Genomic DNA, 25,569 nt, shown 5'->3' with positions numbered 1-25,569 from the left:
CTGGTTCCGCTGAGGGGCGGGGTCCCGGCTGGGGGAAGGCCAAAGAGGCGGTGCAGCCTCCTGGGCGTGTGCTGCCGGGCTTAGGAGGCGGGGCTTCACTCGGGGCGGGGCTTCACTCCGGGGCGGGGATTCCCGGGGGTGGGACTCGGGCCTCCCTGGCCTCCCTGGCCGGTGACCAGCGGTCCCGTTAGGTCTGAGCGGCCATGGCGGCGCGCTCGTTGAGGCTGCTGACCACATTGCTGGTGGTCGCCACCGCTGCCTGCCGGGCCGAGGCGGAGTCCGAGGCGGAATGGGACATGACGGCGCCTGATCTGCTCTTCGCGGAGGGGACCGCGGCCTATGCTCGCGGTGACTGGGCCGGGGTGGTTCTGAGCATGGAGCGGGCGTTGCGTTCGCGGGCCGCCCTGCGCGCCCTTCGCCTGCGCTGCCGCACCCGGTGTGCCGCCGACCTCCCATGGGAGCTGGACCCGGACTCGCCCCCCAGCCTGGCGCAGGCCTCGGGCGCCGCCGCCCTGCACGACCTACGCTTCTTCGGGGGCTTGCTGCGCCGCGCCGCTTGCCTGCGCCGCTGTCTCGGGCCGTCGGCCACCCACTCGCTCAGCGAGGAGCTGGAATTAGAGTTCAGCAAGCGGAGCCCCTACAACTACCTACAGGTCGCCTACTTCAAGGTGCAGATCTGCCTGGGCCCCGGGGCGGCCGGGGTCCTTCTGGGTGTGGTTGGCCCGGGGGAACCTGGGGGGCCAAGGAAGTGCTCACGGAGAGGGAAAGTGGCGTCTTGGCCAGGGAGCTCTTCCCGGATCCAGGGAGAGCAGAGACCCTGCCGGGAGACCATCCTCGCCTGTTCGCATAGGCAGATGGTTACCCCAAAGATCCAGCCGGGGTTAAGGCACAGACCAAGCAAAACTTGGTCTTGTGTTCCCCGAGAGGCCTCTTAGAGGGAACTACAGCGGCAGCTTGGGTCTCTGATCCTAATTTTGTTGTAAGTTACCGAGTGAGAAGCTAAGACCTTTCTATAGTATCTTCTTTCCGGTTCGCTTTTCAGTGATGCTTTTCCTGCTGCCCTAGTGCAGCAGCTTTCTTTCAGGACATGAGGTTGCCACGTCGCCAGTAGAGGCTGTCTGGCCCCTCCCTGTAAGGGACCCTCTGGCTGGTCGGTCAGGTTTCCAAAGAAAATGAGTACTTTTAGGAATTCCAGAGTGCCTTAAGTCCAAGTGTATACATAGATTTGGAGTGCTTCTGATTTATGATAATGAGAGCCAACACATACTTTCAGGCACTATTAAGTACTTTGCGTTTATTAATTCATTTGCCCAGATCCTGGCAATATCCTGTAAAGTAAGTGCTGTTATTAGCCCATTTTGTTGGGGAAAAAAGGAAGAAGGAGGGACTTCCCTGGTGGTGCAGTGGTTAAGAATCTGCCTGCCAATGCAGGGGACATGGGTTCGTTTCCTGGTCCGGGAAGATCCCACATGCCGCGGAGCAACTAAGCCCGTGCACCACAACTACTGAGCCTGCATGCCACAACTACTGAAGCCCGCGTGCCTAGAGCCCGTGCTCCGCAACAAGAGAAGCCACTGCAATGAGAAGCCTGCGCACTGCAACGAACAGTAGCCCCCGCTAGCTGCAACTAGAGAAAGCCCGTGGGCAGCAATGAAGACCCAACGCAGCCAAAAATTAATTAATTAATTAATTAATTAATTAATTAATTAATTAATTTTAAAAAGGAAGAAGGAGCTGTGCCGGGTATCTGTTATATCCATAGTTTAACAGACCTTCAGTTCAACCTAAAGAGAGACTTAGAAAATCTTGGGGACCTCAAATTTCCACCTTTCCACAAGCATTATGCTTACACAGTTCTGGTCCATTCCTCCCAGTTTCCCAGAAGAGTGCTGGACTTGAAACCAAAATAACTGGACTATGTCTTTGGTCATGTCACTTAACAGCACTTTTTAAAATTCTTTGACATTTATTGAATACTTACTACAACGCAGTTCTTGTACAGGTAATTAAAATGCTTGACTTTATATTTTTTTGTGTTACCTTGCTTTGCTGTTAAGAGTCACTTTAGTAGTAAGGGCTACTGAAAGGGTATGTACATCCAGCTGTGGGAACACAAAGGAGGAGGAATCTAGCTTTGTGTCAGAGAAGTTAGACTTGAAAGAAGAGGTGACATTTGAAGCTGATCTCAAATATTGTTAGAGGAGAGGAAGGATGACCATTCACAATAGAGTGGGGCCAGACTGGGAAGAGAATTCTGCAGGCTTCAAGGAGCCATCATCAGAACTGGGCTGTAGAATGCTAATTCTGGAAGCCATGTGACGTAGGCCTTGGGAGAAGGAGAAAGTGGTGGCAGGGTGAACCATTAGGAGATGACTTCAGTTGTCCACATAAGAGAAAGTCGTGGCAGGGTGAACCATTAGGAGATGACTTCAGTTGTCCACATAAGAGAAAGAAATGAGGTGCATCGTGCTTAGAGGGTAAAGAAGGGCTGGGGGTGGGGTGAGGGGTGTGGAGATGGAGAACAGAGAATGGCGAGAGCAGTGCTGAAAGATATGGGAGAGAGAATCAATCCATAAAAGGGACAGACGAGAGAATTTCTAATTTTATAATTAAGGCAGCTGAGGTACAGAGATGGGGATTGTTGACCGTGGGTCATCTAGCTGTTTGGGGGCCACAGCCAGGGCTGACTTCTTGTTTAGTGTGCATTTACTAGTACTGATGATCAGAAAAGAAAAAATATTTTTCTTAGCATATTGCTAATGTGCTAGGATTTACATTTATTGAGCTAACATTTATTTATTTTTTTTTTTAAAAGGGAACGCTATTTATTTTTTTATTTTTTTGGCTGTGTTGGGTCTTCGTTTCTGTACGAGGGCTTTCTCTAGTTGGGGCGAGTGGGGACCACTCTTCATCGCAGTGCACGGGCCTCTCACTGTTGCGGCCTCTCTTGTTGCAGAGCACAAGCTCCAGGTGCGCAGGCTCAGTAGTTGTGGCTCACGGGCCTAGTTGCTCCGTGGCATGTGGGATCTTCCCAGACCAGGGCTCGAACCCATGTCCCCTGCATTGGCAGGCAGATTCTCAACCACTGCACCACCAGGGAAGCCCGAGCTAACATTTATTAAGCACTTAATATGTGCCCAGAACCGTGTGTTAGAAGCTGGATATATATCATCTCAGTTAACTTTCCCAGCAATCCTGTGAGGTAGTGAGTACTATCTCCAGATAACCGATTAGAGAACTGAGTTTGGAGAGTAAACTTTAACTTGCCTAAAGCCCCAACAAGTGAATAATTAAACCTACCTTTGTCACCAGTCTGACACCACAACCCATGTAATTAATCATTAGATCATCAGTGATTTTTTTTTTTCAGGTAAAAATCATGTTTTCCTTTTAATTGACACCGTTTCCTCTCTCGGGTGCTGCTTTGGTAATGATTAGGTCCCCACCTCTCAAGAACATTGCATCTGAACAGGCTGAGACAGAGCCAGTGTGAACACAGACCCCAAACCAGGGCTTTTGGAATAACAAGAACAGAAAAAAACAGCCTTTCTCTTCACTTACAAAGGGAGTCACTCAGAGGGTCCAAAGCTCTGTTTCCCAAATGTAGAAAACCTGGAGCTCAATGCAAACTGGAAACCAAAATATATCAGAAATGAAGCATAGTGCTTCATCAAATACTCAAGGGCTGATCATCTTGCCCCTTCTACAAGGAACGGCCCCACTCCAGCACTTTTAAAGGAAGATGTTTTGTTTCTATTTCACTTTCCAACTGGGTATAAAATCTACTAAAAGGGATACAATGAATCAGAATAAATCGGCTCGCTCACAAGAGACACTCAGATAATGATTTTTGGTTGCCGAGATTATTCAGCATGTTATTTCAAAGTGGCAAAATTCAGGACAATCTGAGAAGAGAATTCAGAAGTGGCAGCTACATTCACTGTTAGGTTCATGTGAGATACACATACATACAACCCATTTTTCAGTGTATATGTCAAGGGGCCAAGACCCCTGATCAGCACAATACGTTATTTTGTACATTACACGCACAGAACAACAGAGGGAGAGACACTTCCTTGGAGAGGTTCATACGCTCTGAAGGAGGCTGGAGCCCAGCGCCCCAGGCCTTCTTAGCTGGACCCCTTCTGTTCTTTGGTCGCAGCGACCTCAGAAGCAGCCGATTCCTCTAATCGATCTGCTGGCTTCTCCTCCTCATCCTCCTCCTGGGGATAGAGGTACGGGTACTTCTGCATGCACTCCTGCATGGCCTGGAACTGGTTTACACAGTCCGACCCCTTGACATCCTCTGTGCTGCAGTGGAAGCAGGAAAAGGCCGCCTTGAACTGTTCCCCACACGGGCCGCTGGCCGTGCCCCCAAGGCACGGGCAGTTCCAGCTGAGGTCTCCGTTGGGCAGGATCCGTCAATGCTCCTCTTACGGGTCATTGGGGTTGTCGGCCACCAGCTCCGCGTTGCTTGGAGTTTCATGGTCTTCTTTGGTCACAAATATGATTCGATCCTTCACTTCCTGCCGGCAGTAGGCCACATTGCAGCCCAGCACTCCGACCTCACGGCGATTGTGGCGGCTGCCTCACGCCGTGACCCCTCCGCTGCCAGGCAGGCGGCTTGGAGACCCGCGTGGACCCACCTAGTGATTTATTTTGGATTCTGCACATGAAGCTGTATAATTTTGATATGCTGGAGTCCATTGCTATGGGCATGATTGTGACCTGTAGCACATTTTCCCCCCTCAGATTTCTGTATAGCCACTTGTTTTAACCTCATGAGCCCTGGGCTTTGAAAAGTCAGAAGATGCCATGTCTGGATTTTGTATAGGATCTTAAGGCTTTTCAGCCACCCACCCTTTCCCTGAATGTGTCAAAAACACGTACGCAGGGAGGAAAAAAAAAAAAAAATATATATATATATATATATATATATACACACACACATTATTTATTTATTTATTTATTTATTTATTTATTTATTTATTTATTATTTTCCCCCTAGGCAACTTCTTCGGCATGGGCTAATTGTTAACTGCTGTTTCTCCCCTACCCCTTAATCCTTGACTCCTTAGACTTTCTTCAGCTTAGTTGCCACATCCGAATCTCGAGAGTATATTATTTAGGCAGTCAGTCTTCCATAGCATTCCCCCTACAATACCACCTTTGTTTTAGAATAGAATGTTTACACTTCTGAAGCATTGCCTCCTGTAATTTGAGGAATCCCTAATGCTGATTTGGGAAATAGCTGAAAACCTGCCCAGGGCCCCGTGCTTCTAATCTCTGGTATGTAGTTCCTGCAATAGGTGTGTTTTCTGGGCTTGGCAGGGGCTGAGGCACACTGAGTGGAAGGCTCAGGAAGGCGGGGATTTCCTGTTTACTGTGAACTGCACATTTGGACACAAACCATCAAGGTTTGGATGTGACAACCATGTTCTTGTTCTTCACCCTTAGATAAACAAGTTGGAGAAAGCCGTAGCAGCAGCTCATACATTCTTCGTGGGCAATCCTGAGCACATGGAGATGCGCCAGAACCTGGACTATTACCAAACCATGTCTGGGGTGAAGGAAGCCGACTTCAAGGATCTTGAGGCCAAACCCCATATGGTGAAAACAAAAAACAAACAAAAAATGCTATCGCTCTTTCTTTTTATTGTAGTGACATTCACTAGGGTTGCTTTCTGATTACAGAAGTAATGTATGTTCATTGTACAACATTAGAAAAATGCAAATACGTAAAAAACAGAAAGTAATCATCTATAATAGTGCCACCTTCAGAAAACCAGTAGTTGATATTTTGGCCTATTTTTTAAGTCTTCAGTATTTCTAATTTTTAAACCTAATTTGGCATCATATTGTGTATGTATTTTTCATCATCCCTTTTGAACTAACATATGATGCTGATGCGTCTTTTCTCATGTCTTCAAATTTTCTTTGAAAACACAATTTTTAGTGGCTGCAAGACAATCCGTCTTATGCACACATCGTATTCATTTACTTGTCAAATTTTTTTGGTCACGTAGGTTTTTGCTTTTCACTACAGTGAGTGGTACAGTATTCCTCAATGTTCTTATTCTATTTATTTAGCAGGAAAAGTCTGTGTCCCATAAGAGGTATTGTCTATGATGACATAGCATTTTTAAAAAATATTTATTTATTTGGCTGTGCCGGGTCTTAGTTATGGCCTGCGGGGAATCTTCGTTGCAGCACACGGGATCTTTAGTTGCCACAGGTGGGATCTAGTTCCCTGACCAGGAATTGAACCTGGGCCCCCTGCATTGGGAGCACAGAGCCTTAGCCACTGGACCACCAGGGAAGTCCCGATATAGCATTTTCATAAAGGGCATATGTTGTAGTTTAGAAATAGGCATATTAGAAACAACATCAAAATGACTTTTAAAAGTAAACTGTGGGGCTTCCCTGGTGGCGCAGTGGTTGAGAATCCGCCTGCCGATGCAGGGGACACGGGTTCGTGCCCCAGTCTGGGAAGATCCCACATGCCGCGGAGCGGCTAGGCCCGTGAGCCATGGCTGCTGAGCCTGCGCATCCGGAGCCTGTGCTCCACAACGGGAGAGGCCACAACAGTGAGAGGCCCGTGTACCGCCAAAAAAAAAAAAAAAAAAAAAGTAAACTGTGTACATCTAGTACATTATACAACTCTACACAGTTTGGGTTTTTTTCTTTTTTTTTTCTTTTTTAGTGATTCTGTGACAAATGAAAATGGTTATTGTCCGCAAGAAGGGAGCCATGTCCCACAGAGAGCAGAAGCAAAGTCTGTAATCAGCTGCAGCAGCCCAAATCAGTCCTTACTGCTAGAAAGATTGCTTTCATCACCTCAAACCACATTCTGATAGCTAAGAGTTAATTTTTTTTATTAAATTTTTATTTTGAAAACTTTCAGCCCTACAAAAAAAGTGCAAGAAAATGACAGTGAATTCCCATATATCTTTCAAGTAGATTGAGTTAAATGTTTTCAAATTTCAAAAGAAAGTCAGATGTAAAGACTAAGTAAAGACCGTTTCCAGCAGCTTTCTTTGTGTAGCAGCCACCCTTTCCATCCGTAACCTGAGAGGGCTATGGGGATGCCCGTGGAGGTGGCCGTGGGCAAGGAGGGAGGGCTCTCCACAGTCTGCCCTGCATCTGAGTACCCCTTCCTCCCAGTAGCACGAGTTTCGGCTGGGAGTGCGCCTCTACTCTGAGGAGCAGCTGCAGGAAGCCGTGCCCCACCTGGAGACCGCGCTGCGGGAGTACTTCGTGGCAGACGAGGAGTGCCGTGCCCTCTGTGAAGGGCCCTATGACTACGACGGCTACAACTACCTGGAGTACAACGCTGACCTCTTCCAGGCCATCACAGGTGCGGGCCCCAAACCCAGCCCTCAGCCAGGCCTCTGGGTTCTGAGGGCAACAACGTGATTCTGTAGACATAGCATCTTCAGCCTCATTCCTGAATCTCTTAAATCTGGGAATCTGACTGAAAATTGCTTCCACTTGAATTTGTTCATCTTAAGCAGCATTTGAATCCTGGAAATTGACCTTATGGTTCTTCCCCCTCCTCGATTCCTTTCAGACCATTACGTCCAGGTCCTCAGCTGTAAGCAGAACTGTGTCACGGAGCTTGCTTCCCACCCAAGTCGAGAGAAGCCCTTTGAAGACTTCCTCCCATCGCATTATAATTATCTGCAGTTTGCCTACTATAACAGTAAGGCCTCCCTTCTCTTTCTCAGCTGCTTTTCACTAAGCCAAAAGCAAAGAAGGCAGGGATTATGGCCACTGTGCTTCTTCAGGCTGTTTGGTTTCTCTCTTCGGCTCTGGCAGGCACCATGCCAGGTGATCCCTGAATACCTTGTTACAAGCCACCTTCCAAGAAGCAGTACCAGCAGCCTGAAAAACTGGGGGAGGGAGACTCTAGGACCTCACCCTCTGGTCCCCTCTATAACATTTACAATCTCATTTTGCACCTGAGTTAAGTTATAGTAAAGGCAAGGGTGTGCTTCCATTTAAACCAGCTCACAGGGCATTTCCCCACCCTTCTCCCTCATGTAGCACTGATGCTCTGGGGTGGGGTGCGGGGGCTGTCAATATCCAGAAAAGCAACAAGTCAGCGGGTCTTTACTGAGTCCCCACTGTGTGCTAAGCATTACAGCATATTCAAGAATATACACTTTTATGGTTGAGGAGACCAACACATATCAACAAGAACTCTGCCAAAGAGAAAATCTGCTATTGTAATCTTCCCTTCTCTTCTGAAAATCCATAGGGAAAAAAAGGTAGGAAGACAGGGGAATATTCCTGAAATTGGTCTAATGATTGGGAATATTAGGGCCAATGTTTGAATGACTTGCAGACACGGAGCACCTTAAAAATCAATCGTATATTCTATAATTTATTCTGTAATTTCTCCCGCCAAATCAGGCAGTCGTGTTATGTAGCTGGTGCCACCTTGCCATGTCATCATTGCCTTGAGCTGTGCTGTGACTGAACACTAGGCGGTTCACGGTACCCAGGATTCGATGCTTTCTTCTCAGCCATTTTTTCCCCTTTGCAGTTGGGAATTACACACAGGCCATTGAATGTGCCAAGACCTTTCTCCTCTTCTTCCCCAATGATGAGGTGATGAGCCAGAATCTGGCCTACTACACAGCCATGCTTGGAGAAGAACAAGCCAGATCCATCGGCCCCCGTGAGGTAAGAGACTTGCATTACTTTGGGCGGCTGCCGGCTGAACCCAGGCCAGAAAGCAGAGAGTGGGGTAGAGGAGAAGGATCCGGGGCTGCTCGGGCAGTGAGGGGAGGGGGGGCAGGTTGCCTGGGTGGGTGTGAGTGCACAGAAAGCGAAGAATAAGCCAGAACCTTAATTAGCACAATCTGGGCCCAGAAGTCTGTTCTCCGAGTCGGCAGGGAAAAGCAGAACTGCGAAGCAGCCATGTTCTTTCCCTTTTTCAGCACCTCCACTTTGAGACTTGACTTGGCCAAGATTTATCATTTTCTCCTTCCTGCTACATTGTTTTTGACTCACCTCTTTTCTGCCTCCGTTTTCTTCCCCGCCCCCGCTCCTTTCTGCCATTGTTCTATCTCTCCCTGTTTCAGCATTATACCCATCTCACTCCAAAACAAGGAAAAAAATCTATGTAGTAGAAAGACTAAAACGAAAGGCACTGAAGTGAAAGCAGGCCCACGCCTGCACTGCCGGGGGGACTGCACTTTGTGCTTGTTCATTTATTTAACAATGGCTATTTCTGGAATTATGGGTGATTTTTGTGTTTTGCTCCTTTATATTTTCTAAATTCCCTGCAGTGAATGGGTATCATTTTTGTATTAAAAACATGAAAAGTTCTCTGTTTTTAACTTAATGAAGTTCAATACTGCGAACCTCGATATTTGTACATATGCCTTGCACAGGCCCTAGATCCTCTCCTTCTTGAGCCCAGAACAATGAGGTGGATTTGAAGTCACTAATCTGGACTCAAGTCCTGGCTCCTCCACTTACTAGCCATGTGATTTTTGACACATCATGTGGAATCTTAGTCATGCTGCACTGCCCTTCTGTCTCATTTTCTCCTTCTGTAAAATAGGATTATGGTTCTTGCTCTGTCTTCAACACAGGACGAGCGTGAGGGTCAAATGAGATAGTGAGCCAACAGATGCTGTACAAAGTGTTGTGTGGGCAGGTAGCATCACAGGGGTCTTGCTGATGGTACACAAGTAGCAGGTGGCGGGTTTTCTTACCTCTAACTTCAGCCACCTCCTGAGAGGGGGTGGCTTGTCACTGTGGCCCTCAATCACTTTTGTCCTGCTGGCCTCTCCAAAACCCAATCTTACAGTCTGTAAAAATAGCTGTAACTTTGGATCAGTTTTTCCTTTTGTCAAAGAAAAAAAAAAAGATAGATAGCTACAGTTACTCTAGAGGCCCCTCAGTTGTGTATGCAACAAGTCTATTGGACACATGTAGAGGGTGAGAAAGCAGGCACACCCCTGGGCTGTTGGTAGGGCTGCAAACTGTACTGTTCATTTACCCAGCGATCTGACTGCCGGGGATTCACCCTTGGCTGTACTACACAAGCGTGCAAAGGTAAATGTGCACAGATGTGCATCAGAAGTCCACCGCTAAAAGCAAAAAACTGGAAACAAGCTCAATGCTATCAATTTGGGGAACTGGTTAAATAAAATTGGCACGTTCATTCAATGACGTACAAGATAACCATTATGTTGCTTGAGTAGATTCCTACGCCCCAATATGAAATTGTCTCCATGATGTAATTTTAGGTAAAGAAAAAGAAGACATAGAACTGTAGTGGTATTCTATTTACATTTTTTGGTAATACATATATATTTTTAAGTTTTTTAACTTTCTGCACAGATTGGTAAGAAACTGTCCATCGGGATTAACCCCCCCGCCCCTCCAGGCCTGGGCCTGTGGGTCAGGGGCTGGGTGGGGGAGGACTGAACATTTCTATTTATGTCTATCGATACTCCGGGGGTTTCTTTTAGCTACATTTGTACTACTTTCATGTCTTTTTGAATGCCATCAAAAACTGCCTTGGAAAGGTGTACAATCCAAGATTTGTAAAATGCTGTGGTGAATATCATAGTAGAGGGGTCAGCGAGCTACAGTGGGAGCACGGAGGAAAAGTAAGCAACAGGCGGGTCCGGGAAGGCTTCACAAGAGGCAGTGGTGTTGACAATTGGTTTTAAAAGCCTTCAGTAGGTGAACGAGTCAGAGAAGGGCCTTTTAGATGGAGAACAGCATATGCAAACCACCTGGACAACAGTCCCACGTGAATGGAAGATGGTGCTGGGGAGTTGCAGGCAATGAGGCCCGGGAGGGTCAGAATTTTGAGGGGTCTTGAGTGCCTCTCCAGGACCTTGGACCCTACTGTGTGAGGCAGGCAGTGGTGAGCCCTCAAAGGGTTTGAAGCAGCCTGACGAGATGTGATGGGACAGGGCTCAGAATGGGAAGTGCCGGAGGCCGTCACGGTGCAGAGAGAGCCGCCGAGGCCTGAGTGAGGGGGCTGGAGGAGGGGAGCTGACCAGGTGGAGGGGAGAGGTGGGACTGGCGGTGAGGCAGGGGGTTCATGCCTCCCTCCTCTCTGTGTCTAATCAGGCACCACATTCCCAGCCTGGGAGACACGTGCACGGTGCTGGCCGCGGGGCACATGGGTGGCAGGATTCCGCCCTCACAGCCTCCTGCCCTGCCCGCACTCCAGCCCAGGGTGGCTCATTTTTCCTCTGTTCACTGGGAGAAGCAGGTAGATGATGCGGCAGTAACAGACCTCCCATTCTGGTTGTGTGGCGCTTACTGTGGAAAATAAGCCCCCTTCAAATGTGCATGGCATTTTATAGTTTTCAAAAATTTTTCATAGCTTTTCTTTCATTTGATTCTCATAACAACCCAGTGAGGTGGGGTCATCAACCTACCCTGAAGTTAAAAACCAAGGCTCTTCCTTCTTGGATCCTCAATCCTGAGAGTCTCTAATAACCCTCCTCTTGCCACCCCCTCCCATATGGAGACTGGTTACCTTGTCGCTGTCTTCTTGGGCCGCTAGATGGTGACCGTCTGGATTTGAGATGGCGCCTCTCCTAGTCTCTTTGCTTGGTTAAGACCCCTCCCTCTGACCCTTTATAGTCATATTAGTGAGTCTGGGGCAGAAAGGGAAAATAAGTGGTGAGTCTACCGTTTCTAACTAGAACTGCCCTTCTGGAAAGAAGGTAACTAACATCTGTTGAGCCCTGTCCCAGGCCAAGCACTGAGCTAGGTGGTTTATACCCATCATCGCATTTAAATCATCACAGGCACCCTGTGAGGTGGGCACTGTTCTTGCCATTTTCTAGATGAGGACATTTAGGCTCCAGGAAATGAGTTAACTTGCACAGTAGCCTATGGCTGCCCATGGTGACCAGAATCTCTGTTTCCCTGCTTCATTCCAGTGCCGGCACAGTTCTGACACATAGCTGATACTCAGTAAATCAGTGTTGAATGAGTAAGTGGTAGAAGTGGGACTTGCTCCCTGGCAGGCTCATAGAGCAGTTGGAGAGGGTTAAAGGAGATGACACATACCTAGCTTGGTGTCCAGTACTAGGTGAGGGAGGCCAGTTATTTAAACTCCTTAGGAGAAAATTTCCATCTTCCTCTTGGGTAAATATAAGAGGTGATATAGGCCTCACTGACGCCCTTAAAGTTTTCCTTATTGCCCTCATCTTTTCTTTCAACTGATGATGTCTTCTTTTTCTTTTCCTTCCTTCTTCTGCTGCTGGGAGACTAGCAGGGCACCTAGGGAAAGATGTGACCCCAGAAGGTACTTAGTTTCCCTGCCCTGGGTAATCCCTGCCACTGAGCACGTGTGGGAATGGCCGGATGCTGGACCCAGCTGCTCCTGCACTGGCCCAACTCCCGGGAGGGATACCGTCCACTCCAAGTCTGAGGGGAGGCAGGTGGCATAGGAAAAAGCACGTGGGCTTTAGGATTGGAGAGACTCAGGCTTGGATGTAGGTCCCTGCTCTACCATCTCCTATAGTGTCACCTCAAACAAGTTGCATATCCCCTCTGTACCTCAGTGTCTTCGTCTGTAAAATGAGGATAATCTTATCAACCTCCAAGGTGGCTGTAAAGATTAAATGAATAACGCAGGAGTCACCTAGCACCTAGGTTTTTCTTCCCCTGCATGTTGAACTCCTGCAGAAGTCAAGAAGGAATAATTTTCCTTCCTTAAAGAGTATTTCCTGGGGGTCTTCAGGTTTTCTGTCTCAGAGATTAACGGCAGGGGAAGGAAGGGGGGCTGTTTCCCTATAAGGGAAGCCTGGCCGTGCCACCCTCAGAGGGGCTGCTTGTGTCAGGCAAGAGAAACCCTTGAGCACAGACGTGAGACTTTTGTCCCAAACGGGGGGACGGACACACTAGTGATAGTGGGAGAGGAAGCCTTGGGTCGCACGGGGGGCAGCAGTGTGGCACGCAGGGGCGGGGAGTGCGGGCTAGAGTCAGCGGCAGGGCTGAGTGCCAGGGCGTCCCTCCCACTGCGTTTTTTCAGAGTGCCCAGGAGTACCACCAGCGAAGCCTGCTGGAGAAAGAGCTGCTCTTCTTCGCTTATGACGTTTTTGGAATTCCCTTTGTTGACCCGGTGAGCCAGGGTGCAGGGAGCCAGAGTGGGGCGGGGATGCAAGGGATGGGCTGAGCTGTACACCGTGTGCCTCTGGGGAGAGGACCGTTAGGGGGTTGAGCCAAACAGGAGATCTGCGTGGACGAGAGACGGGGAATTCTGGGCAGCCAGGTACAGGTGACTCAGTTCCAGAGACCTCGCACTTTATCTCCTGAAAGGAGGCCGGTGAGAAGGTGGATTCCCTGTAGGCCCTAGTATGTGCATCGAGACCTGGAAGATTCAGCAGGTCACCCGACACTGTTCATTTTTTCCTGCTCTGCTTCTAGGATTCATGGACTCCAGAAGAGGTGATTCCCAAGAGACTGCAAGAGAAACAGAAGTGAGGGCCTTGAAGAAACTGCATGATTGGATCGGTGTGATGAAGCACTTGAGGCTTCCTGAGCCCAGGCAGAGGCAGATGTGAACTCCTGGCAAGGGGTGGGCAGGTCCAGTCTGGGAAGCTGGGGTGGGAGCCTGGGCTGGCCCTGGAATACAGCCCTCAGACTGGCTGTGCTCACAGGTCAGAACGGGAAACAGCCGCCCGCATCTCCCAGGAGATTGGAAACCTTATGAAGGAGATTGAGACCCTCGTGGAAGAGAAGACCAAGGACTCGCTGGACGTGAACAGGCTGACCTGGGAAGGTGAGAGGACGAGCGTGGGGCCACCTCGGCTGTCATGGAGGCAGCAAGGCTGGTGGTCCCCATGTTAGCTGGGCAGCTCCCCTTAGAGAGCAGCCTCAGGATCCGAGCTGGCACGGGTCAGGGCTCACCCCCGCCGTGGCCCTTCTTCCCTCACCCACGGGGCTTCCACCTGCAAAGGGCACTGAGAATTGGCCTTTGGTTAAGAAGTAAGAGTCCTGAGTCACAGTGACACTAGTTTAGTTCGCTTCAGTAAGTATTTATAGGAGAAAACTTGTCCTCTCTCCTTACCCCAAAACTGTTTTCTCCCAGCTGCCATCATTTGTCCTGTTACCAAGCCTCAAAATCTTCAGGTCTCCTTTGGTCTCCCCTTGCCTATCCCCTCCAATCCTCTGGGGGGGGGGGTGTCCTGCCAATTAGGACTCTGCTCTCTTTCTCTCTCCCCAGCCCTTTTCCTGTCCCATGGCCTCAGGCGTGCATCAGGCCCCGAGCCCCTCCTCTCTGCACTCATCTTTTCTCCTCCAATCTGTCCTTGCCCCTTCCCACCTGGGGGCTCGACCAGTCTTCCAAACACAGGGACTCTGATGCCGTCCTCCCTGCCTGCCCCTTTAACCGTATGTTCTACCATTCCCCATTTATACCTTCTCTTCGTCCTTGGGCCTCTCTCTGCTCACAAGTCTTTGTTCAGGCCTATGCCTCCTCCTATACACTTCCCATCATCTCTCCCCGTGAGGCGTCTCAGATCCACCCTACAGAGCCTTTCTTAAACTCCAGGCCAGTTGGGACCCCCACCCCCATTTCTGTTGAACTTCCAGGGCACTTTGTACTTTCACAAGGTCTGCCTTGTGTCGGTCATTTGTGTAATTGTTGGAACAGGTGCTGTCTTCAGGTGTTAATCCCTTGCCTTTTCTAGCACAGTGCTTGGCACACACCGAGGCCTCAGTAAATAATAGATGGAGTCTAATTGGGTCTCTGGTATGTCCCCAGCACAGAGAGACACCAGGAGAAATAGAAGAGAGAAAGGCTGGCCTTTACTCTACAGTTGCTTCAATTAACAAGTGCTTAATTTAATGAGATTAGCATGTTAAAGAATTTGTCCAGCATTCCTTTGTTTTCAGAGAGCTTTCACCCTGTTATTTCTCTTGATTCTCATAGTTGCCTGGGAAGTGGGTTGGGCGGATTGTAAGATCCTCATTTTAAATAGATGATGATATGATGGTAGCTAAACTTTTAAGCATTTACTACGTGCCAAGTATCGTGCTAAACTTTTAAGTTGTCTTATTGTTCTTTACATCAAACTTACGAGGTAGATGCTGCTTTACAGATGAGATAAGGCTCAGGGAGGTTAAGTAACTTGCCAAGGTCACACAGCTAGTACGTGGAGGATCCAGGAGTCAAACCCAGTTCTTTCTGGTCCTGAACTCATGTTTTAGGAATGTCTTTATGATGTTTCCTCAACAATGCATGAAAGACCAGGAGCCAACAGCTGTGGACCAGGACTTGGATCTCCTGCCCTTCAGCTCTAAGTTCCATCCTCTGGACCACGCTACCTTTGGAAGCGACCAAACGGGAGGTTTCTCTGGTAAACAGGAAACACCTGGAATTTCTCTTCCTTACAGCAAGGCAAGATCTGATGGAGAGTGTCTGGACAGAACTGCTGCTGGATTTAGCCGCTGTTATTGCTTTGCAGGTGGCCCCCTGCTTTATGACGGTATCAGACTCACCATGACCTCCAAAGTCTTGAACGGTTCCCAGCGGGTGGTGATGGATGGTGTAATCTCTGACGATGAGTGCCGGGAGCTGCAGAGACTGACCAATGTGAGGGAACCCGGTGACCATGCCATCTCCCTAAGGGCCCAGCCTCCCCCAACTAGGTGCCTCTTAGGTGCTGAACGATTGCCTGCCCCTTGCTGCGGGCAGTCAACCACCTCTTCTTGGGCCCGCGGCTGCCTGGCTAACTCCACCTGTTTTTGGGGCCTCGTAGGCAGCAGCAACTTTAGGAGATGGCTACCGGGGTCAGACCTCCCCACACACTCCCAGCGAAAAGTTCTATGGCGTCACTGTCTTCAAGGCCCTCAAGGTAGGGTCAGTACTCTGTTCTAGAGTGTGGAGAAGGGGGAAGGGGGTGCGCAGGCTCTGGGGAGGAGTTGGAGATGGTGGTAGGAAAGGTAAAAGTGTCTGCCTGTCAGCGTTCCAGCTGCCACGGAGGCAGGATAAACCATGCTGGGTGAGCTTGACTTTTGAACCATGGCTATTAGTGTAATACCAATGAGGCAAGCAAGCAAGACTGATACCCCAAGCTTGAGAGCGCTTTCTGGAGAACTGCTGTACTTCTGAGCAGGCTACTCATAAAGAGAAGTGTGAAGACGAGGGGAGGGGGCGATGGCAGAGAGTCGTGTGCGGGAAGCAGAGGGACTGGTCCTTGGCGGGCACGAGGAGCGGGGCCTGGCGCCCCTGTGGTCTCTGTTGGCCCGCAGAGGAGCATGCAGCGTAGCTGACCACTGGTCTCCTCGGCAGCTGGGACAGGAAGGGAAGGTTCCTCTGCAGAGCGCTCACCTGTACTACAACGTGACGGACAAGGTGCGGCGTGTCATGGCGTCCTACTTCCGCCTGGACAGCCCCCTGTACTTCTCCTACTCCCACCTGGTGTGCCGCACCGCCATCGAAGGTGGGCCTCCCTCAACCCCCGTGCAGCACACACCGCCCACCCAGGCACCAGCTGGATGCGGAGGACACGGAGGAGAGCAGGATATGGTCCCTTTCATCCTGCTGGGGAACCAGCGTAAACCAGTGCGATGAGTGCAGCAGAGAAAGTTCGAGTCAGTCTCCCCGGGGAGTCGGGAGGGCTTCCCAGAGGAGGTGATGAGAGCTGTGCAGGATGAATAGGAGTTGTGGAGTAGACGGGGCAGCGGGAGGACGTTGGAGCCGGAGGGAGCGGCACAAGCAGGAGTGGAGGCATCGAGCAGCCGGCAGCTGGGGGTGCTACGAAAGTGGCCGTTTCTGGAGCGTAAGGTCAAGGGGGGATGGGGGGCAGCCACGTAAGACTGGTGAGGTCCTCAGAAGCCAAATTACGGAGCTCTGCATTCAAGAGTATTTTGCATTCTGTAAGTCAGTGGTTCTCAACGCTGGTATTGGGCATACAGGTGTCCTTAGGTGAATCATGATCTGCCTTGCAAGTTCTCTGTCACTAATTGTTAAATATCAAATTTCGGAGAGAACTACTTATTTTACAAGTTAGGGCAGGCTGGAGGTTGTTCATCGTTCTCTCTCCCTCTGTCACGTTCCCTTTTGCATTCCCTAGGAGGGGTGAGGCACGGCCAGTGTCCAGGAACCACGCGTGACCCACAGCCGGGTCTGTCATGCCAGAGCCTTCAGCGGCCCCTGGTGCCGATATGACACTGATAGGCAGCAGAGATTAGAGGACTTTACTCTCCCTCAGAAAGTTTGGAATTCTATCAGAATCTGGGCACACTCAAGGAATGTGCCAGACTCGCAACTGTGTGTGTCCCGTCCTCCAAGTGGGGGCCCTGGGGCCTGGGCAGCGGGAAGCCAGGAAGCCAGGAAGAGTCGGCAGGCAGTGAAGGGCTGGGTGAGGCCTTGTTTTTACTCACCGAGGTTAAGGGTTTAAGGTTAGGCTTGCTGCTATGTGTCTAAAGACTTGGAGAGCGTGGATCCAACCAGAGGAAGGGAAGCTGGTCGGCAGTGACCCCCCTGCCCTCGCATGCCAGCAGGAGAGCTGCAGTGTCCCCTGAGGTGACCCAGTGCTAACGTGTATCTCCGTGGCCGCAGAGGCACAGGCCGAGAGGAAGGACGGTAGCCATCCCGTCCACGTGGACAACTGCATCCTGAACGCCGAGGCCCTCGTGTGCATCAAGGAGCCCCCCGCCTACACCTTCCGGGACTACAGGTGCCAGCTCTGCTCTGAGGCCCCCAGGGCCCTGTGCCCTGCCCCCTCCCCCAACACATGCATGTTTGGGACCAGCTCCTCCCAGCGTCCAGGACCCTCTGGATTGGGAGTCAGATAATACGGGAATCATGACAGTGCAGTGTGAGAGTAGGACAGGGGAAGGTAGACTTGGTACAGAAGCACCCCAGGGAAGGGCGTGGTGGATTCTCAGGGGCGAGGGTAGGGAGGTGGGAAGGTCAGGAGTCGTGTTCGTGAGGCTTCAGAGAAGGCCCCCCCTCCTGCTGCTGGTTGGGAGCACTTGGAGATAAAGGCACTGGCGCCGTGGGTGTCTGAGGGGCGGGAAGAGGAAGTAGGTGTCGAGGTGCTCTCTGCCTTTCCCAGTGCCATTCTTTACCTGAACGCAGACTTCGACGGAGGAAACTTTTATTTCACTGAACTAGATGCCAAGACCGTGACGGTGAGTGTGCCCTTGTCCCCATCCCTGGGAGGGGAGACAAAACCTCAAGGTGCAGGGGGCAGAATGGCCAGCTGGTCTTCCTGGTGGCCAGCACTCCCCTCCCCAAACCAGGGGGCTTCTGACTAGTCACCTGTTCTCTTTACCTCTGGTCTTTGGGAAGCCAGGCAGAGGAGCCATCCCCTCCTGGACCTGAATGACCCCATGTATCTTCTGAAGGCAGGTTATGGTCTCTGTCCTGTGTACCCCCCTCGTCATCCCCTTTAGGCAGAGGTGCAGCCCCAGTGCGGAAGGGCCGTGGGATTCTCTTCGGGCACGGAAAACCCACATGGAGTGAAGGCTGTCACCAGAGGGCAGCGCTGTGCCATCGCCCTGTGGTTCACTTTGGACGCCCGACACAGCGAGCGGGTGAGAGCAGTTGGGCTGCCGTGACCTGTCCCTGGCAGGGCCCTTGTTCTGCTTCCACCTTCCCCAGTCCCATTGCCGATGCTTAGACATGAAAGAAGCACTGGGCTTGGGAGTCCAGAGAGACTCCTCGCTTCGGCACTGTGTCACCGTGGTCCCCCGCCCTTCTTCCTTCCTTGGGCATGGGGCTCCAGGTGGGGGGCAGTGGGGACAATATGGGAAGTGATCCTGAGTCTTGGTTCCTCGCTGGGTACCACTTCTGCTGCCTCTGCCCAAAGAGTAGGACCTGCTGGGATTAGGATGAGCTCGGAGGCCACTGGAGAAGAGCCTTCTTGTTCTCCAGGGAGTAGCACCTGAGAGATGGTGAGTGCCTGGTCCAGAGGCCTCTCTGAACAGTCAGGGGTTTGTCCTTGCAGGACAGGGTGCAGGCGGATGACCTGGTGAAGATGCTCTTTAGCCCAGAAGAGACGGACCTCCCCCATGAGCAGCCCCAAGAAGCCCAGGAGGGGCCCCCCACACCTGCACAGGGGTCTGTCTCCAGCAGTGAGTCAGGTCACAAGGATGAGCTCTGACAGCTCACATGTGGACGGTGACCAGACCCACGTGGGGAACTCTGTCCCGCGCCCTGGACTGGCCAGCCTCGGGTGAGGGGCGGTGGGGAACTTAGGTCTGCCCCCCAGCTGAGGGGACTCTGCTCATAGCCGTCCACATGGTGCTACCGCTCTTGGAGTGGACATAGCAGGACGGCCCTCTCCCCCGGGCCTGACCAAGGGCTCAGGACACAGGCCCAGAGCCACTCCGGGGGCCTGCACAGGCAGCCACATGACAGCAATACAGTATTTAAGTGCCTGTGTAGACCACCAAAGAATAAATGATTCGTGGTTTTTTACTCGGTGGTTGGTTCAGAGTGGAAATATACCCATCGGTCCCAGAGGTCTCACTTGATAAAAATTGCTCTGGGCAGGATGCAGTGGCAGGCATGGCGTGAAGAGGCCTAGCTCTGTACCCGGCTCGGCCACTTCCTGTGCAGTCTCAGGCCAGACCCTTAACCTCAGGGACCTCAGGGTTGTCATATGTATAACGGGGACCATAATCGCTGGTCTGCCCACCTCTGGGCAGTTGTGGGGCCCACATGCAACGCCAATGTGACAGCATTTTGTAAACCGGAACGCTCTGGGTGGATGGCAGGGATTATTACTAATCCTTCTCTGGAAGCTAGCAGCGGTCAGCAGTGCTCTGGCATGTTGCCCCCGTGTTGGCCACATGCATCCTGCTCTGACGTCTGGCCTCAGGGTCCTCATACCTCAGGGCCTCCATGTGCAGGACAACACACACCTCTAGGAGACAGAGTAAGAGCAGACCTGGAGATTCAGCTCCTCGGGCCACAAGCCCATCTCCCTCCTGGGCTTGAGATGCAGTGGGGTCGTGAGTTGGGAACCTGCACCCTGAGAGCCCATTTATTCAATCGACCAGCATTTATTTATTGAGCACCACCTAAGTGCTGGTGCTGGGAATATGGTGTCAAACCAAACAAGTCCCAGCCCTCATAGAGCTTCTATTTTAGTAAGGGAGACAGGTAACAAAAACATAAATGTGTATGTGTGTGTGTAATCCTTTGAGGTAGAAAAGAAGGCAGATCAGGCCCTGAGGAGAAGGCAACAGCAAGGAGGCCGATGTGCTGACACAGAGCAGCCAGTGAGGTCAGGGTCCCTGGGGCCTGGTCGGCCACTGAGAGCCCCTGGACTTTGACCCAGTGGGACAGGAGCCCTTGGAGGGTTTTGAGCAGGGGGGTGAGAGCATCTGACTTACATTTGAAAGGCCTCAGTGAAGAATGTATGTGGAGAATGGGCTACAAGGGCAAGAACGGAGACAAGGAGAGCAGAATGGAGGCTGCTGCAAAGACCCTGGGTGGAGATAGAGGTTGTGGATCAGGTGTTGCCAGCGAAGGCAGTGAAAAGGTCAGGTTCTGGATCTCGTTAAAGCAGAGCTGACAGGAGTTGCTGATCAGTTGGATGGTATGAGGAGGAGCAACAAGGATTCAGCCTGGGAAATTCCCCGTCGGTCCAGTGGTTGGGACTCTGTGCTTCCACTGCAGGCGGCACAGGTTCGATCCCTTCTTGGGGAACTAAGATCCTACATGCCAAGGAGCACGGCCAAAAATAAAAATTAAAAAAAAAAAAAAAAGGATTCAGCCTAAGCAGTTGGGGAAGTGGAGCCGCCCTTTCCCATGACGGGGCAGACTGCAGGTGAGATGGTTATGGGGCGTGGAAAGCAGGAGTCTGGTTTTGCATGTGTTATGCTCAAGTTCGAGGAGCCTGTGAGACAAAAGGTTTCTGAGTTCAGGGAGAGGTGGAGGTAGGAGCCAGAACTTTGGGGGTCCCCACCAGCATTTGGGGGGCGTTCAGAGCCAGGAGACTAAGGTCAGTGTAGACAGAGGAAGAGTCAGAAGACTGGGCCGGGCTGCAGGCAACTGGGGCTCTGGAGGCAGTGGGGTCCAACAGAGGACACGAGGACCAGCCGTGAGCAGGGGAACCAAGAGGCCTCGTCCTGGAAGCCGATGAGAGTGTTTCAGGAAGGAGGGGGTGAGCAGCGGTGTCTAATGCTGCTGAGAGGTTGAGCAAGATAAGAACTGAGAACCTTTTGGATTTGGTGACATGGGGATCAGGGAGAACTTTGGCAAAAGATGTTCCGGTCGATGAAAGACAAGTGAGTTCAAGTGAGAAGGGGAGGAGAATGAGTGGTGCTGGTGGGTATAGACAGCTCTTCTCAGGAGTTTGGCTCTCCGTGGGGGGCAGGATGAGCTGGAGGGAGATGTGAAGTGAAGGAACGGTGGTTTTTTAAGCTGGGAGACAGTATGCTCATGGGAACGATCCCACAGGGACAGTCACCATTCCTTTAGTCTTTGGTGATCCCGTGTCCTGTTTGGATGACCCACTCGCCGTATGGAGAGAGGACCACGTTAATGGAAAGAGCACGAGCTTCACCACGTGCTGAGCTGGGCAAGACTCACTTCCACCACTTCCAGTTGTGTGACCTCTGAGTGTGTTTCGTCACCAGTAACATGAGATTACAGTCCTTTCCTCCCACGATGGCTGAGAGTGTCAATGAGGGAATACTCAGAGAGAGCCTGGCACAATGCTTAGCACACAGGAGATACTCAACATTACAGAAAACTCCATCAGCCTGATTCTGGCCTTCCAGAAGTTTCCACATCAAGGCAGGTGACCTTCACAGTTTCAAAGTATGCTAAACACAGAGAGACAGCAGACTATCTCAGTTTAGCTCATGAAAGGCCAAATGTTTTCAAGGGCAACAGAACTGGGATAAGTGAATATAATTATGGTGGGTGAGTCCTCCCAGCAGCAGGAGGTGATGGCGGGGTCCGGGCTGAGATGCTGTGATTGCTTGGCCCGTTTGTAAAACACAGGCATGAGCAGGTCAGCCCTGGGGAAGTCTGCTTGAGGTGAAGGGAGAGCAGCCAATGGGAGCATTAGAGGGGACAGGAGGCAACTCAGCAAACTCGAGGGAGATGTGGACGTGGAAGACGTCCATCTCTGGCACCCCAGGCAGCTGGCGGAGCTCTTAGCAGGGGTGCCAAAGAGAGCCAGTGCTCAGGGTTGTTTGGGGAAGAGAAGAGGGCACTACTGGACAGCCACGTGTGCTGCAGAGATGCCTTCACCCTGGGTTAGGCATGGGACACAAAAATGAGGCCAGTGGTAGGGCTGGGAGATGCTTTCAGTCCTCAAGAAGGAGGCAAACGAACAACGTACCAAGTGCTGTGAAAGGAAATATGCAAAGAGCATTACAGATCCCAGATCAGAGCACCTGACCCTGCCAGGGCAGGCAGGGCACTGGGGTGACCACACTGCTGGCTGCACTGCTTTCTAGCTGTGCCACCTGGACAAGTCCTCTCCATTCCGAGCCTGGGATTCCACGGGAAAGTCAGACTCAGAGTTGGGGGCAGTTTGACCAGCACCACCTCCTGAGCCTCCAACGTTTCAGGTGGTGGCTGCAGAGAATGTGCTGGACGGCAACCAACCGAGTCGGACCCTCCTGACTGGCAGTGGGAAAGGACCAGGGAGGGGGCTCCAGGGTTTCACTGGGAGGGAGACAGAAACCGTTCATCCTCACACGCATCAGTCAGTGGTCAGCACAGATCTATCTACAAAGCACCCGCCCTGCCAGGCACTGCCAGGCAGGAAGGGGCAGCGGGTCATCAGCCACCAGCAGTCGCCCGCACCCAGGGTGAGGGCACAAGGGGGAGACTGCCCAGGAGGCAGTCTTTTTGGAACGGAGCTTTCATTAGCCACATTTCTTCAGGCATATTATGTTTTCCAAAAGCACTTCTCACCCATCTTGATTCTTGTGAACTCCCTCATGACCCAGACAGATGAATGCTATTATCCCTATTTTTCAGTTTGGGAACCAGGGCCAGAGAAGCTAAGGGACTTGCCTAGCATCACACAGCTTTTCAGTGGCAGAGGTAAAGCTAGAACCCCAAGCTTCTCATAATGTAAGTGAAAGCACCTTTTAAACAGTGAAGCGTGACACCCCTGGGCGGTTTCTAGTTAGCTCTTAATGGAGGCTGGGGTGGGTCCTGAGCCTTCCTGCTCTCCCCGCATGCCTGGGAGTCGCTGGACTGCAGGGGGACACTGGGGTGGTAGGAGTCCTGATGGAGAAGCTACACAGGGTTAGGGAACTCTACTCCAGGAGCGGGATCTGAATTCCAAAGGGCTTTGGAACATTGGTGAGGGAAGGCCATCAGGGCAGGAGGGGATGTTTTGGTAGAATAGACTCAAGACCTCAAATAACAGAAGGGATAAACAGAAGAGCTTCTGTATAACAGATTCACTTTGCTGTACACCTGAAACTAACACAACATTGTAAATCAACTACACTCCAATAAAAAAAAATTTTTTTTTTTAAAAGAAGCACTTCCAAGGGAGATGTGAGCCTCATTCTGGACCATAAAGTGGCTCAGGTCCTCGGTGTGGGGGAGGGCTCTGGGAGTGCCCAGGGTGGAGGAGTGAGCAGGCCCTGGGGGCAGCTGTGTGACCCTAAGAGGCTGGCTTCCCCTCTTTGGCTCTCAGCTCCTCATTTGTCAACGCAGGGGCTTGCAGTCCCCAGTCTCCAGGGCTGTGTGGCTCTGACACTGTTTCTGTGTGGCCTTGAAGATCCCGAGGCTCAGAGACCTGACTCAGGTGCTCCTCAGGACCGGAATGACCCCTGTATCCTCCTTACAGAGAGTGCCCTGCGGAAGGCTGGGAGAGGGACACCCAGCCTCCGGGAATCACTGCGCTGCGCGGCCGCCCCATGCGCGCACCTCACACTCCCTCAGGCGTTGGGCAGCTCCCTCGTGACTCCGCGAAGCCGACGTCCCCTTTAGAGGTGGGATGAGACTCCACTGCCAGCTCAGCCTCACCCCTCCAGCGCTCCTGAGAAAGGCGGGGTGTGGGGTGGACAGATCAGATAGGAAAGCCCCCCAGCCCCTGGCTTCCTAGCTTGGGGTAGGTCACCTCTCTGACCTTGGCTCCTTATCCGTGAAGGGACGTCCATCGTGAGGGGGCTGCCTTGAGGATTAGACGGTTAAACGCGTAGAAATGGAGCTCCCTGCGGCCCCGGAGAGTCTCCACTCTGGGCTCCGGCTGTGTGCTCTGCTCATCCCCATCGCACAGTCTCTCACCGTCCGTGGTAGAGGAATCGGAATTCGGGACTGGCTTCTGTACCACGGATCCAGGCCCCGCTAGCTTTGGGGGACGCGCAGGCCGCCCCAGGAAGCAGGTCTGCGTGTGCACACATCCACGTGGCTCGGGCCTTCCCAGCACGGAGGGCCGGGGTGAAGGGGGTGGGGAGGGAAGGGGAGCAGTGTCGGGAACCGCAGACCCGCCCAGCAGAGCCCACCGCCCCCTCGAGGGCAGGCCCCTCCCCCAGCTGGCCGCCGCGGGGCCGCGGGCCATTCCAGGGCCCACGCGCGGGCGGGCGCACAGGGCAGCATTGTCTGCAGCGCTGGGCACCCTCTCGTTTGCATAGCCACGTGAAGAATGCGAGGGAGGGAGCGGGCGGGGCTGTCCCTGCGGAGGGGGTCTGGGTCTGGGGTGCAAGGAGGCCAGGGTCTGCGGCGGGACCCTGCCTTCCCTCAGTGCAGTCCGGCAAAGGGTGCGCGGGCTGCTGGCGTTGGAGGGGGCGCCGGGGGCCTGGCGGGAGCGGGGTTGTGACATTCCCCTGTACCCACGCCTGGCGAGCCGAACTGAACGTGAGGGGATTGCTAATGAGGTCGAGGAGAGTTAAACATTCCCCTGCTGCAGGGGGCTGAGCTGGGACGGGAGAGAGGAGGGGAGGTGGGGCGCTCGGAGGGGGCAGCCTGAACCCCGGGAATGTGCAGAGGCCACTGCTCCCCCCACCAGGCTGTTTGGAGCTGGGGGCTCAGGGGCCTGTGCCTCAGGCCCCAGCAGGAGCTGCTAAGCCAGCCAGCAAGGGGATTAAAGGGGCTGAACAGTCTGCCTTCCTTCAGGCTGATCCCAGAAGGTTGGTGCTGTCTCCCACCTCCCTGCCAGGCTCCTTGCTGGCTGGTGGCCAGCCCTGTCCCAGCCTTCATGGGGTCCCTCTTCTGCCCCCCTCAGATCTCAAACAGATCCCACACTGAGTCTGGCCTCCGCTGTTTTTGATACACATGGGCCCCAGGTACCAAGGACCCCCACTCCCCAACACCCCTCCCCAACCCAGTCTCTCCATAGCTGACCTCAGAACCCGCTCCAAAAAGTTCTCCCCAGTGTCTAACCCTAGTCTTACCTCCTGCAAATTGGAGTTCCATTTTCTTTCTGTCCTGCAGTCAGAGGACAGAAAACCCCAAGGGTCACATCAGCAGTGCAAGGGCAAAGTCCATCACCTCAGTGCTGGTGTTTGGGACAGGAATTAGGAGAATTTTAGGGCACCCTTATCAGGCTCCTAAAGGGGTTTCCCTAGGGGAAAGGCCCTGAGGGCCAGCCGGGGGTCACTCCTCCCAGCCCCTCCCTTCTCCATCCCTGGGGAGGG

At 52.2% G+C, this 25,569-nt stretch overlaps 1 protein-coding gene across 1 annotated transcript; it reads left to right on the top strand.

Moving 5' to 3' along the window:
* The first annotated feature begins 186 nt into the window (after window positions 1–186).
* P3H1 (prolyl 3-hydroxylase 1) lies at window positions 187–19,426 on the top strand. The gene is made up of 15 exons (XM_079697257.1): window positions 187–668; window positions 5,458–5,610; window positions 7,168–7,357; window positions 7,571–7,702; window positions 8,549–8,688; window positions 13,025–13,114; window positions 13,420–13,472; window positions 13,653–13,774; window positions 15,462–15,589; window positions 15,756–15,851; window positions 16,289–16,439; window positions 17,561–17,678; window positions 18,060–18,135; window positions 18,400–18,540; window positions 18,954–19,426. Exons 1-15 carry the CDS (start codon window positions 204–206, stop codon window positions 19,107–19,109), a joined length of 2,211 nt encoding a protein of 736 aa, XP_079553383.1. The 5' UTR covers window positions 187–203; the 3' UTR covers window positions 19,110–19,426.
* The last annotated feature ends 6,143 nt before the right edge of the window (window positions 19,427–25,569 follow it).

Source organism: Hyperoodon ampullatus (genome assembly GCF_949752795.1).
Source record: "Hyperoodon ampullatus genome assembly, chromosome: 2".
NCBI classification, from domain to species: domain Eukaryota; kingdom Metazoa; phylum Chordata; class Mammalia; order Artiodactyla; family Ziphiidae; genus Hyperoodon; species Hyperoodon ampullatus.
Note: the sequence above shows the minus strand (reverse complement) of the source record. Positions and strands in the feature narration are given on the sequence as shown.